This window comes from Ptychodera flava, chromosome 6 (genome assembly GCF_041260155.1).
Source record: "Ptychodera flava strain L36383 chromosome 6, AS_Pfla_20210202, whole genome shotgun sequence".
NCBI classification, from domain to species: Eukaryota; Metazoa; Hemichordata; class Enteropneusta; family Ptychoderidae; genus Ptychodera; species Ptychodera flava.
Window position 1 is genome coordinate 31733090 of NC_091933.1, and position 15016 is coordinate 31748105.

The window sequence follows — 15016 nt, forward strand, 5'->3', positions numbered from 1 at the left end:
AGAATGAAAATGAGGCACACATCCTCCGAGATAAAAAAGTTACTCATCTCTTAAAATATGCATACATGTAGTGTTTGAATTTACAGTGGATTTAGGATTCATTTCTCATTCCACTGTTCTGGCAGTGAGGAATTTTATTTTTCTCTCCCCTGAAGTCTACAGAAAGGCTGGCCATCATTCTCAATTTTACACTTTTTGTTGTTGTTACCTAACAACTGACAAAGCAACCGCAGCCTTTGTCCGAGTGATTGCAGCATTTCCTTTGTCGCAAAGTTCTTTGGATAAAGTGGAATACAAGTTTGGGGTACGGGAAAATGTCATGTATGCATGGGATCTAACTGTCTGAAACACACTCAAACCAGTGAGGGCGCTCTAAGATGGTTTGCACCACTATCAGCTTGCCATATTGCAGTGACTTCAATACTACATTTTTGTATATATAATGGTTTGGTAAAACGTGTTTGACCTAAGATTTCAAACAATAAAGCAGATCGAGCTGATATCAAAATTGAAACATTCACAAGTCTTTGTTTATTCTAAATCACCTATGCTGGTGGTGGTGAGCCGAGTCAAAGCATCGTCACGGCAGGGAGTGTGAGGTTAATGGTGGGGCAGCCATGTTCTGACCTTTTGATAACCTGACATGACCTGACATGACCTGAAACGACATGACATACCTGAGTGTGGGAAGGACGATGACCTGTAACCCGGATCTTTGTTTAGCTGTATTTCATTGACATCGAAGATTGACTGAACTGTATTCGGAAAGCACAGAAGGAGAGAGAGGTAGAGAAAATCAGAAAACATCAGCTCTGAAATAATCAAATTCGCTCCTTACAAATCTGCTATGTAATTCAGCCAAGATGGAGTATATTGTGTCATCTGATTTTCATCAAAGAAAGGCAACACAAGGGAGCACAATGACTTGCAGTACATCGTTAGTGTAAGTATGAATGAATGACACAGACACCAAATATGCTTTCAGACTAGACTTGAGGATAAAAATTGGCAGATATACGGTAAATATGCGACAAAGCTGCTACACTCTTGGTAATGAGAGATACTATTTGAAAATGTTGTAATTTTATACCAGAAATCAAAACAAATACGCTAGACAAAATACAACAAGATGTCAGATATTAACTCAATCCTGCAGATTCTGTTTTGATTTAATTAAGTTGGAACTTGTGTGCCCTCTTAACTTTTGATCTCTTTTGAGTAAATTATGGAATTTCTTGAATTTTGTAAACATCAACTTTAAACCAGTACATGTACTGTAATATGTAAAATTTCCTTGCATCGAAAGAGAAATTTCTTAAGTCAGTAATGAACAAATTTAATTATACATAGAGGGCGCACTGTTCTGAATATTACCACAATCTATGTAACGGAGAGTTTCTGAACTCATACACGTGGTGTATGATGATCAGTAGATCCTAGTGAGAGACTCAAACTTGACTGTGAAACATAACATCAGTACAATGACTCACCATCAGAGAGCTCATGTACTTTGTTTCCTAGGCACTTGAAAAAAGGATGCTTCATGGCGTCTTGTGCAGCAATACGTTTCTTTCCTTCAAACTGTGGTGCAGATGAAAACAACACAGAGGGAAGGGAAGGTAAATGATGATAAATATAAAGAAGATACATGAAATGTGAATAAAATCAATCTTTGTCTATGCTCTAAAGTGAGTAGACATATTAACGGCTCAGACTACAAGCTGCTAAGCTGCAATAACATCCATGCATGCAGCACTGACAAAATCCGTCCACATTTCCAAATTTTCCAAATTTTATTTTACAGGACTTTAACCCTTTACCTGCCAGACAGTATCACTTCCCCACCTGCCAAGTCAGTAAAAAGTGGTATTGAGCCAAAACCATATGTATTTTCAACCATTTGGCTTGGTACGTTATAGCAGCTTTAGTCTGTAAAAATTATGTTTACAGTATCTCTGTCTTCAGGGACCTTCAAATCTTCAAGTCTTTGTTAAAATGCACCATATGGGACATGTTTTACTTTTACTAGTTTTAATGAACTTGACCTGATGGCGAAATATGTACTTGGCAGGTAAAGGGTTGAAGGAGCAAATGGGCCCTGCAAGTGACTTTGAGGCAGGTGCTGGGAAAGAGAGGTGTTAGCTTTGCACAGACACCGCACACAGCTGTTACACTATTTACCTGTAGGAGGCTACTCAGTAAATCGATACCATCTGCATCTATCCTAGGTGAGTGATTTATAAGCGGTTCTGGTTGATAGTGCGGGAAATTGTATGATTGAAACTCTTCATGGAGACTTATTCCTGGCCAAGTCTCTTCCGAAGGTGTTCCCAGAACTTTCCAAATCAAGTGAAGTTCATCTTCTACCGTTGAGCCTGGAAACAGGGGTCTTCCAGCAGCCGTTTCGTAAAATATACAACCGACACCCCTGGGGGAAGAGAGAAGTGTTCAAGAATAAAATTTGTGATAAATCAATATTATTTTGTTCGATCCATTCATCCTACTTAGATCTGCATTTTTTTTTATCCATCATACACTAAAAGTCTGCTTCTAGGCATTACCCAGTGATATGATAAAGAAGAAAGTGCCTCTCAGTCTGACTGAGTACAACCATGAATGGGTGCATGGGTATAAAAAGGCTCTTGTTCCAGGTTCAAGGTCGCCAAGAAGTGTGGAAGGTCAGGACTTACCACATGTCTATATGTGTGGAGTACTCAGTGGATCCTAGTAAAACATCTGGTGGCCTGTACCAAAGCGTCACCACCTCATTTGAGTATGTCTTAGTCGGAACCGACTTGGCCCTGGCAAGACCTGCAAATCACAGCAAAGTGTGTCAGTGACAAATATCATTTATAAACGTGTAAGCAAATATTTTTACAGCTACGTCTATCTGAGTGACCTTATTTCACATTTACCCCTGATAGGAGGACAAAAAGTACAAAGAACCTAGATTTGCTGTACCACACACTTATACAATTAAATAACTTATTTGGAAACCTACTTTGCAAAGACTTTGCAATCTCTTGAAAGCATTGCTGATTACAGTCATTGCACAAAGGCCTACCGATTTTTTTGCCCGACTCTGTCGGATGTGCTTTCATGTCATTATCTGAGATTATGGAGAGAGAGGAACGGCACTATGGCTGCAAAGAGACATAATGATGTCTTTCGTGTTTATGTGGACTTGACATGTAATACGTAATAGCAGCGTAAGAGCCTGAAGAAAATCAACACATTTCCTGGTTTTCAGTGAAAGATGTGGTGCAATAATGGATGGATGGATAGATAGATAGATGGATGGATCCCTATATTTTGTCCCTGCCTTTGTTGAAATTCTTAATTTTTTTTGGAGTGAGAAATGCAAATAATGTATGTCTTCTCCTGTGCAGGGTGATATGGAGTGACATGGTAGTCAAATGATTGAAGTATTTGATTCTTAATGCATCAGAACATCTGTTATCATTGGAGAGTACAAGGGTCTATAAATTCTTGGATTTCATTAGGTGGGGACATCATTTTAATAAATTAATTTAACCAAAAGTGGTATTTCTGACATGTATGGACCTCGCATCATAACAGTAAAATATCTGTTATATACTAAAGACAGATTCACAGTATGTGTTAAAAAGGAAAATTGACGGGATGGGTGGTGTTGCCATGGCAACACTAAAGGACATTACAAGTACATCAACAAATGGCTGGTAATCAATAGCAATGCTTTTTAGCTTTATTAATTTCACAACAAAATGAAATTTATGAGTTTGTAGAGGGTACTGGGTAGCCTCAGATCAGAGATAAAATTTTATAGTTTGATTGGGCAGGGATAAGTGTATGCTAGGTTTAATATACTTTAAAAGATGACAGCAAGCCAGCAAACAATAGCAAAGATATCACTGGACTGACAGTCACTTTTAGTTTTGTTTAACCATTTGAGTGGTGTAATATTTCCTATCAAAATTTTAGTGCAACATTTTATCAATTTTTAGTAATTTTTCTGTATTTTTTTTGATAATTTACACCATCTTGATATCACATTTCATTGACTAGTTTTTGATCAAAAATTTGGAAAAAAACCTGTCTGGATCTGCAAAAAAGATTGTCTGGGTTATATTTCATACAAGGAATAAAAAATTGACTTTGGAATTCAAAAGGTTAAACTTTGGAATTTTGAACGGTTGTCCATTCACGAGTCACTGAAGGAGTGATTTGTTCCATTATTATTATGCTGTTTCCCTTTTTTTGAACTTGAAAATCGTGTAAGGAAATTTTGTGTTTAAACAAATATCCTTGCAGTGTGAGATCTTCACAAACCCAACAAAACAGAGAAACCAAGGCGATATCAGAAACAACAACTATACAGGTCGACTTCAAGCAATGTGAAACTGTCAAACTTTTGGCATTTGGACTCAGTATAGCCATTGCAGAACTGAAGTAGCAGTAATGGCATTGATTGCGATTTCAGGTTTTACTAAACACAGCGGCACACACGCGACATTGGACAACACTGCTTGAAATTCGGACAGATATTGATGTTGCTGCAGCTTGCAGTCTGAGCCATAAATTCATGTGACTTTTAGTAGCCATTTTAACTTGCTGGTTTTATGTTCGTTGTTTATGCAGAAAATGCAGACAAATATTTATTTATGCATATTAATGAGAGAAAAAAATGACGCCATTTGCGATCAGCGCTATTACGCTAATTAAGAATTCCTTTAAAATGATAGAGTGATGAAATCCAAGAGCATTTTTCTCCCTTAATTTGTCATTGCAATATTTTGTTCTTTTGTAAGGAGGGTGGACGCTGGAATGGTAGAAGTATACAGAAATGATGAGCACTCTTGGTTAGCTACGAGAAATATTTCAGTACTTTTATTACTGTAGGAACTGATGGATGGCCGATACACTACACCATGAAAGACGTCATGCCACTGTTTAAGACAAGGCTGTATCCACTTGGGGAAGATGTTATTAATAGTCAGCTGGGCATTTCTGATGTCAGCACTCAGAAAGTGACATCAGCCTGTACTACTACCAGTGCTTTCCATACTAAAGCATGTTTTACTCTCTCAATTAACCTTCTCCATTTCTTGAACCATTCTGACCCCTGACCTTTCTCACACTGTCTGGTCTCGCCTATCTACAATAAGAGCAATTTTCAAACTGATTTTTATTCGGGCACATTTTGCAGATACCATGACATCATTAAAGGAGGGCGATTTCCTGTCATTATAAGCGACGGCATACCTTGGTAACTGCTCTCTGCTCTCTGCAGAAAAAGTTGTACTAAATCATGCAGGACAGTCCATACATGTATATGTACTTCGCGATAAACTTCAAATTGTACTTTTCCTCACTTGATCATAAATATCGTAGTCACTCAAAAGATAAAGGTGTTCTTCATCCCTCCAAATGCTGAACCAGTTTAGGGCAGACCTTTATTAATGTTATTGGTACTTTAGTGCGGAACAGTATTCCACAAGATATCAAAAATATTTCCATGAAATACACATTTAAATAAGAATCGAAAAATTTATCTGTTAGACTTGCAGTTTTGCCATTTTTGACCTTAACTTTCAGCCGTAGTTCTCATTGTAATATGTATCACACTTTTCTTGGTGTGTTCATGTTCTTTGGTTTCTTATTATGAGTGATCTCTCTGCAAATTTGGCAATATCTGTGTCCTCTTGCCTACTGCATCAATTTTTTTGGAATTTCAATTTTTTATACAGACTGTTGATCAATGTAATTCCTGAGTACTATTTTTATGGCAACTATTTTTCAGTCTTTTCCTCACGTTTACAATTTGTTATAGATGAGTGTTTTCTTTACCATTATTTGCATTCAGTTGACATGTACACAAGAATAAATAAACATTGTTACTATTATTGTTAATATTATTATGATATCTAAGCGCTGAATGAGGCTCTGTGTCCTACTTACCAAAATCAGCTAATTTTAATTCTCCTTTCTCATTGATGAGGAGATTCTGTGGTTTCAAGTCCCTGTGAAGAACACGTCTTTTATGACAATATGCCAAGCCTCTTAGTAACTGGAACAAAAATATCTGAAATAGAAAAAAAATACATATGGAAAAGTCCTTTTGTCTGAAATTTGCTGAATGAGGTCATTCAATCAGTGATCTGTCATACAATAACAATCTAATTATATCAAAACATAACATTAGAGAACAAATAACACGACTAGACTAACAGTTTGTCCTATCTTTCACATTTTTTCTAGGTTGTATCCTATCTGTAGGAACCTGTCTGGGATATTTTTCCAAAAGCCTTTACACATTATACATACACATATATGTATGAGTGTAGAGTGTGTGTATATGTTTAAGGTAGAACGTGCTTTGGGGACAGACATTCGGACTCTCAAACTTTTACAATCCTTTTCTGATATCCCACTTGTGGACATTTACTTTAAAGCTCTTGGTGTAAGAAAACTTTTCACCGGATTAGTTTTTCGAAATTCGAAAATCTTACTTTTTTCTCCATAGGGTTAACACAGGAATGGCGGCCATTTTGTATTATAAATATCTGTAAATCTTGGGTTATTTGTTTCTCTTGTAGCAAAATTTGCACGGTCCCCAATTTTTATTCTTGATTTTGAAAGAGAATCTTTGAAAGATTCCTAAAGAAAAGTTTGAGCAAAAGTTTACGTCTTTCACTTTCAAGGCACATACTACCTTAATAACGACGAAGTGTCAATCATCACAGTTTTTGCAGTGACCCTTGGCAGATACGCCAAGATCTACTTTGGACTATCAGAGAACATGTTCAAACTGACAAGACTTGCTACACCAATTACAATTACTCAGACAAATACAAGAAATGTGTATGCAGACTAGAACTTAAAACATGCATCTAGGGCTTTAAAAGTAAAACTAACATCATCAACTAAATAAAAATGCCCCCACATCGCCACAGGAACAAATTCTTTGGATATAAACTTCACGTATCAACCCACATAATGAAGGAATCACCCATCTCATCACCTGTGTGACTAATTATATACACTGACAAAAGGTTAAAAAATACCGTCAGTTATCCGAAGATCACCTCACAGAATTGTACCCCATGAAACATACACAGGCAAAAGCCATGACAGACATAGGTCAAATATGTCTAAAGGAAAATGGTTGTACGCCATAAAACACTTCAGCTCACATTAAAGTAAGAAATTTGCTAAACTGATTAATATCAAATATCTTTTTCGCCACAAGGGGTCGTTTATTACTACAGATTAGCTTGTTCTCAAAACCATGAGGGAAATCTGCTGCAAGCTGGACTAATAACAGGAAAGAGTGACGCCAGAGGGCAGTCTGACATTTCCAATCAAGGTCTGTACATCACTGATTAGTCACATGTGGCCTGATCAGTTCCACAGCAATTTTCTCAGTTGACTTCACCCTTCTCACTCAAAACATAACGTCCTTGCTTTGAGGGACATTTCTCGCCCTTTTTCTTTCTTGCATGGGTTTTATTTCTGCCACAGCAGAGGTATAATATTCCCTTACACTGAACTACAATACATTGGAATTTGGATGCGCTAATGATGGAAATGGGAGAGAGCTTGTATCACAGATTCATTAGACATCGCCGGTAACTGGTACAACCAAATTAAGGTTTCTGTGTAATGCGTAGGATTATTCAACAAATTTGACTTTAACAACTCAATCTTCTTTTCCCAGACTCGGGGCATTTCCAATCACTTAAAACTATTACAGCAGAGGTTGACTTCAGGCAATGAATGCCAAGTAGCAGGTATTGGTATTATCTGAGCATAATTGCTACTTTATCCTGCGACAAATTCCTTGAGAATGTTCATGGTTGATTGTACTCCTTGACGTACTGGCATTTCAAAATTACTGCGCAATGCGGGTCGTCGACTTGCTTACGATGTAATCAGTGCACTGGATGCTGTTGGCAATGACTGATTCAACCATCGTTTGGGATTCAGATTCTGCTTGGAAATCTTGTTAAAACTGAATATTTACATTATTTATCCAAAACTGGTTTTAAATCCAATTGTATTTTCAGTCTTACTGAATTGAACAATAACAGTAAATTCGTTGCAGATTTTATGTATATGATGCTAATCACAACTAATGAGAAGTTTATATAGTACCATTGTAAATGAACACTGGTCAACACAACTGCAAAATATTTTTAAATTCCTTATTGTTTGCTTTATGCTTGCTCACACTACATTCATGTAATTTGCTGTTAGCTCAAACTGAAATTACCAAATTTTAGGGCAACATGAAGAGTCATGGCTGAAAATTTGATAAAAAGCTATTGCAAAACACCTATGGCACTTTGTTTTAAAAGGTAAAATAGCCGAAACTTTTGATATTATTGAATTAATTTTGTTCCATACAACAGATACGCATTCGTATTCTTCTTCCCACTGCACTTGAAATGCAAAGTACGAGTATTGCTAACAAAACGCAATGCATACAATATGCAATGTTTTTGTTGACAAATGAATTCTAGTCCGGACCAAAATTAAGCTGCCAACAACAACACTGAACATTATACACATACAGGCTTGTGTTGACAGTTTGCATACTACACATTTGAATAGCCATGTATGAGTAGAACTAGGAACTGTTTTTCACAACCAGAACAAAAATACTGGAAGATTCATCACAACTTAATGGATAATGGAGCCTTAAACTCTTCTTGATTTCATCATTAAAAAAATTATGGTAATTAGTCCGTGTCAAACATAACGACAATATCCCACAACATGTAAAATTAGTTATCAGAACTTTTAAAATATCAGGAATTCAAAGCGGCTATCGAACTAAGCCTTGGCTTCCTGTTGAAAACTTACACACATAGCGAAAAATGTCATTTATTGGAAAACAAGAATGTGACCACCAAATACATTGTTAAAGAGACAAGACATGGAAAAGTATGAACACAACAGGAAAAGTGTGGATTTTCTGATTTTCTGTTGTCATAAACACTGGGATGGACTGTTCCTGATGACAGAACTTTGTGGAAATGAAATGGTTATCAAACTCTTTTCTGCTTATCTACTTGCTTTTATACATTTATCTGGCAAGTCTGATCATCAGTGGCAGATTTTGGAAGCTTGCCAATTGACTGTCATTTCCCTTCAAAGGGGGGCAAGTTTAGAAGGAGGAGGGTTTGACATACATACCATGACATTGTTCATACTCATTATGTTTCCACAGTCATCCATGTATTGCTTCAAGTCTTTCTCCTGTAAGAAGAGAATGCCGGAATTAACTTTCAGAAATGCTGACACCGTTGTCAGTGACATGCTAATGTCAATATCTGGTTTCATACAGTGTGAGAAGAGTCTGGGTGTCCTTAGGTGAACTCTATCTATTTGGGGTATTGGCACAGACCTTGCTCTCAGATATGACTTACCAAAGACACTTAATTGCAATTGGTGCCAATATAATGGGCCAGGGGGCAATTGTCGGAGAGCAGATAGTTTCAGCAGAATGCAACAGTATCATGCTTGACAGAATACGGTTTCCAGACTTAAATTTCATATGACAAAATGATACATCTGTATCTGTTATTGGACCTCAAATCATACTCTCCATCCCACAACTAACGAACTGACATGAAAAATTCAAGACCTAATTTATTCACAGAACAAGCGACCTAGCGGCCGATATAGCTCCGCTGTGTTTATGTAGAGAATAACTATTTTTGACACATGTTGATGAAGAAGGTGGAAATCTTTGATAGCTCAATGCAGTGGCCAGAAAAAAGTGGCTAAAATAGCTGCAAAAATACACAATAGAACATTTCATTGTACTTTGAATATATCACATTGGATCATCCCAAAGAACATGTCAACCAAAGCTATCTGATGAGTAGTTTTTTGGAGAATAAAATTTTCTGACCAAAAATGGCAACAATTGCCCAAAAAATAAAATTTGCAGATTTCATCATAATTTCAAAAGATCAAATTTAGTTCATCTATAGAAACCTGTATACCAAATTTGAAAGCTGTTGAACAGTACTTTTGAGAAACACATTTTTTAACCAAAAATGGAAAAAATTGACCCAAAAATTCAAAATTGCAGATTTCATCATAATTTCAATAAATATTATTTAGTTCATCTATAGAAACCTCTATACCAAATTTCAAAGCTATCACATGAGTAGTTTTGGAAATACACATTTTTTGACCAAAATTGGCAAAAATTGCCCAAAAATACAAATTACAGATTTCATCAGAAATTCAATAAATATTACTAAGCTCATCTGTAGAAACCTGTATACCAAATTTCAAAGCCATCAGACCAGTACTTTTTGAGAAAGACATTTTTTGACCAAAAATGGCAAAAATTGCCCCAAAATTACAAAATTGCAGATTTCATCATAATTTCAATAGATATCATTAAGGTGATCTGTAGGAACCTGTATACCAAATTTCAAAGCTATCAGATGAGTAGTTTTGGAAATACACATTTTTTGACCAAAAGTGGCAAAAATGCCCCAAAAATACAAAATTGCAGATTTCATCATAATTTCAATAAATATCATTTAGTTCATCTGTAGGAACCTGTATACCAAGTTTCAAAGCTATCAGATGAGTACTTTTGGAAATACACATTTTTTGACCAAAAATGGCAAAAATTGCCCCAAAAATACAAAATTACAGATTTCATCACAAATTTAATATATATTACTTAGTTCATCTATAGAAACCTGTATGCCAAATTTCAAAACTATCAGACCAGTACTTTTTGAGAAATACATTTTTTGACCAAAAATCACAAAAATTGCCTTAAAAATGCAAATTTGCATATTTCTGCACAATTTGAACAAATCTGAAATAGATCATCCCTAGGGACATATGTACCAAATATCAAAGCTATCTGACCGGTAGTTTTGAAGGAGAAGATTTTTAAAGGTTTTTTTACCAAAATGAAAAAAAATTGCCTTAAAAATACAAATATGCAAATTTCACCACAATTTGAACAAATCTGTCTGAAGTCACCCTAAGTAAACTGCATATCAAATTTCAAAGCAATCAGACAATCAATTTCAAAGCAATCAGACAAGAAGTTTCAGAGAAGACGATTTTTTTACCAAAAACACCAAAAAATGCCCCAAAAAACAAATATGCAAATTTCACCACGATTTGAACAAACTTAAGTGAGGTCACCCCAAGTGAGCTGCATATAAAATTTCAAAGCAATTGGACTTGCGGTTTCAGAGGAGAAGGCAATTGTTGACGGACGACGACGACGACGACGACGACGGACGACGACGGACGACGACGGAAAATCAACCTATTTGATAAGCTCCGCGTCGCTGACAGCGGAGCTAAAAAAGTTAATCTCCCATCTGCTATATTATAACCTATGATAAATTCAAGTAAATATTTTTTTTCAAATGAACTGTAGAAGTACAATCTGTCCAGTAATTAATCATGACCGCGCTTGAGGAAATGTTCATACTAGGTAGTGGTGACACAAACACCACGTGCATCAGATTGCATGTGATGAAAGAGGAACAAGATTTGGCAATCCATGAAGTCTCTGCCAGCACCGAATTGGATGTTTGCATGATCTGAAGAAAAAGGCAACGATCCTGTGCCCCCATTTCATCCAAAACTGATGTCTGTTCCATGAAACCAAATTTTGAAAGCTACTATTTTGACCATAAATGATGAAATTGGTGCACAAAAATTGCATAATATTATGCCATCTCATCTTCATTTGTGCTAACTCAAGGTCATCGCTAGGATTTTAAGAAGTAAACTTTAAAGCTCTCAGAAAGGCTGCTTCAGAGTAGATTTTGTAAAACCAATGAGAAAATACCAATACCTAAATTTGCAATGAATGGACAAATTTGAGACAGGAAATCCCTGAGTATATGTGTATAAAACATCCAAGCAATTTCACCGGTAGTTCTTGAGTTTTTGATTTTTGAGCAGTTTTGCATCTTTAACATTACCATACATTGTATAATTATGTTGACTAATTTGAACATTGGATTAATTCCATCCTCAACTAGTGTTCAGTAATCCATTTTTCACCAAATACTGCAGTAATATATGGAACGGTTCATAAGTTTTTTCAATGGGCAGACATGCATACATGTATAGAAACGTACATATCTACAGACATTTGCTGATTGATCGTATATCTCCCTATGCAGTACACACTCATGAAAAATGGGAACTAAGATTATAATATCCAGCACTCTAATCTGGCCATCTGATTTCCTGGAGCCCGGGTTAATATTGCTGACAAGAAGACCTGGCCAGCATTTGGAAGTTTGCACAAAGTTCGAAATTCCAGCTTGCGAGCTCAACACGCCATGATGTCGGACAGGCTTACAGCTTGATGTTTATTTTGATTGTGCAGCTCAATGAACTTACCAATGAAGAACTTGCATGTGCAGCAACAGTGACCAAACAACAACTAGTTTTAAATGTCTTGTTGAGTGTTTTTAAAATAAAATTAAAGTTCTATGATTGTAATCAATGCGTTAAGTTAACTTAAAGGGACAAAATGAGGCCATTTTTCATGAATTTTGTTTGATACAAGATACTGATATCGTTTGACATGTTGGAAGATACTGAATGAATGGGTGAACTTGCATATATTTGACCCCGGTTTTAGACACAATAAATGAAACCAATGCAAGAACCAATAAATGGTCATGACCATTTATTCGTTCTCGCAATGGTTCATAATCGTGTCTAAAACTGGGGTCAAACATACACATGTTCACCCATTCATTCAGTATCTTCCAACATGTCAAACGATATTAGTATCTCGTATCAAACAAAATTCATGAAAAATGGCCGACTTTGTCCCTTTAATACATGGAAAGAATAGCGTTGATCGTGATTTCAGGTTTATTACTAAATATAGCAGCACAAGCGCGACATCAGACAACGCTGCCTAAAATTCAGACAAATTCTGTTGTTGCATGCACGGCTATTGTTGCCAGTTGTAGTCTGAGGCATAAATTCATACGAATTCATGTGACTTTCGTAGCCATAGTAACACTAGAAGGTTTTATTTTCATCAATTATGCGGAAAATGTGGAAAAATTTTTATTTATGCATATAAATGAGAGGAAAAATGATGTCATTTGTGATCAGCTGCGCACAAGGGTGCTTGGCTTGTTCAGACATGTTCTTGAAGAGTTTGTAGTGAGGCTACTGAGCCGCCAGGACTAATACCCATCGTCACAACTTCGTATCACGTGAGCTAAAAATGAAGTTTTTTCCAGTGCCCACTTACCAAGTACTCAAAGACCAGTGTCAGGGATTTCTCTGTGTGGACAATGTCATGCAGAGTTACAATGTTGGCGTGCTTCAGCTCTTTAAGTAGTGACACTGAAAAGAAAACAGAGGAACAGAACTTGTCACGTTCAGCCATTTCAACTGCATTGTCACATCTGTCACATTGAACATTGAATTAATGTCACTGCTGAACAGAACTGTCACAAATCAAATGCATGTCATACATCTCATTGCAGAAAACTGACGTGTACATCCCACTTAGCGGAATGGTCGTCTTATTGTTAACTGAATTGTGACACTCACAAGATGACTGTGATACTCATAACTGAAACTGCAACACAGATATGTGCGACTATTCATTAACCCTTTTCCTGCCAGACAGTAATAACTGTATCACTTCCCCATCAGCCAAGTCAGTAAAAAGCGGTATTGAACCAAAACATGACATATTTTCACCCACTTGGCTTGGTATGTTATAGCATCTTTTGTCCCAAAAAAATCAAGTTTACAGTATTATGTTTTCAACAGCCTTCAAATGTACAGTATTATGTTAAATACATCATATGGAATACGTTGTGTTTCATTAATTTAACCATCTTGACCTGGTGGTGAAATATGGACTTGGCAGGAAAAGGGTTAAATGAATTTTCAATTGTCAATTGTCACTATTCACAGCAACTTAGGGGGTCTATTTCTACTCTTCAATTACAACGGTAACATTCGGCCACCCAACTGGATAACGGCATCTGAGACGCTGCACATCAGCCCCAAAAAAGCATTGTACCGGTAAAACTTTGAGAATCCAGATATCTACCCATGAGACATAGTCTACCTTAAAGGTATACTGTCACCTGTTCCAATTTTGCCACAGTTACCAGGGAAAAGAGAAAATCTAACCAATCACAGATTTTAAGCGGTGGCCGCTTTTTAAAAACAGCGCCCTCACATGGGCATTTTGAATGCCAAGGAACCATATATGGGCATATTTAGATTACAGGTGACTGTTTACCTTAATAAGGTAACCGGTAACCAACTTACACGAGGCAAGTCACCGTTCTTTAATAGGGTACATGCCCACATTGGTTTACTTGCCAGCATGCAACATTCACTGATCTTTCACTTCACTAATATGGGTAATAATTCATGTATTTCATCAAGATTCATCAATATTTCATCCTTCTCACCTTCTCGTATTGCCGTACAGGGGGCGCCCTCTTCATGCTCCAACCTGATTTCCTTCAATGCTACAAGGTTATCTGTCAGCTTGCTCTTCCCTTTGAAGACTGTTGCATATGTCCCTTCCCCTAGCTTGTCTAATTTAGTGTATGTTTCAAGCTTCCCAAACCCTATTTCAGACTGAGAGAGAGAGAGAGAGAGAGAGAGAGAGAGAGAGAGAGAGAGAGAGAGAGAGAGAGAGAATGGGCGAGAGAGGGGAGAAAAAGAAAGAATGGTTCATTAACATATATTGGTCTGTTTTCACGTTCATCTGAAAGAATACGCTCAAATCTATTCCCTACAACTGGTCATTCATTCCACTGGCCCACTTCTTTCTACAGCGCAACAACAGACAGGTAAAAAACTGAGGGCGTAACAAGAGTGTCAACTGACTAATAAATACATGTAGTCCTGATTTATAAACATCCTGTCCTTGGGATAAGTTAAGAAATCTTCATTGTTTATAAAGGAACAACGTCCTCAAAGGGACTAATTATCCACCTACAGTGATTCCATCAATGGTTGCAAGGCT

The 15016-nt window shown here is 36.7% G+C and overlaps 1 protein-coding gene across 5 annotated transcripts in view; it reads right to left on the bottom strand.

Moving 5' to 3' along the window:
- Nucleotides 1–15016, bottom strand: part of LOC139135494 (cyclin-dependent kinase 17-like) — a 96342-nt gene that overhangs the window by 5017 nt on the left and 76309 nt on the right. For all 5 annotated transcript variants that reach the window (XM_070702895.1, XM_070702893.1, XM_070702892.1 and 2 more), the window contains 8 exons: nucleotides 14454–14625; nucleotides 13268–13362; nucleotides 9181–9243; nucleotides 5941–6064; nucleotides 2691–2811; nucleotides 2182–2428; nucleotides 1491–1581; nucleotides 678–755 (listed from right to left, as the gene is read on the bottom strand). In XM_070702895.1, the coding sequence (XP_070558996.1) occupies nucleotides 678–755; nucleotides 1491–1581; nucleotides 2182–2428; nucleotides 2691–2811; nucleotides 5941–6064; nucleotides 9181–9243; nucleotides 13268–13362; nucleotides 14454–14625 (991 nt within the window). The remainder of the gene's footprint in view (nucleotides 1–677; nucleotides 756–1490; nucleotides 1582–2181; nucleotides 2429–2690; nucleotides 2812–5940; nucleotides 6065–9180; nucleotides 9244–13267; nucleotides 13363–14453; nucleotides 14626–15016) is intronic.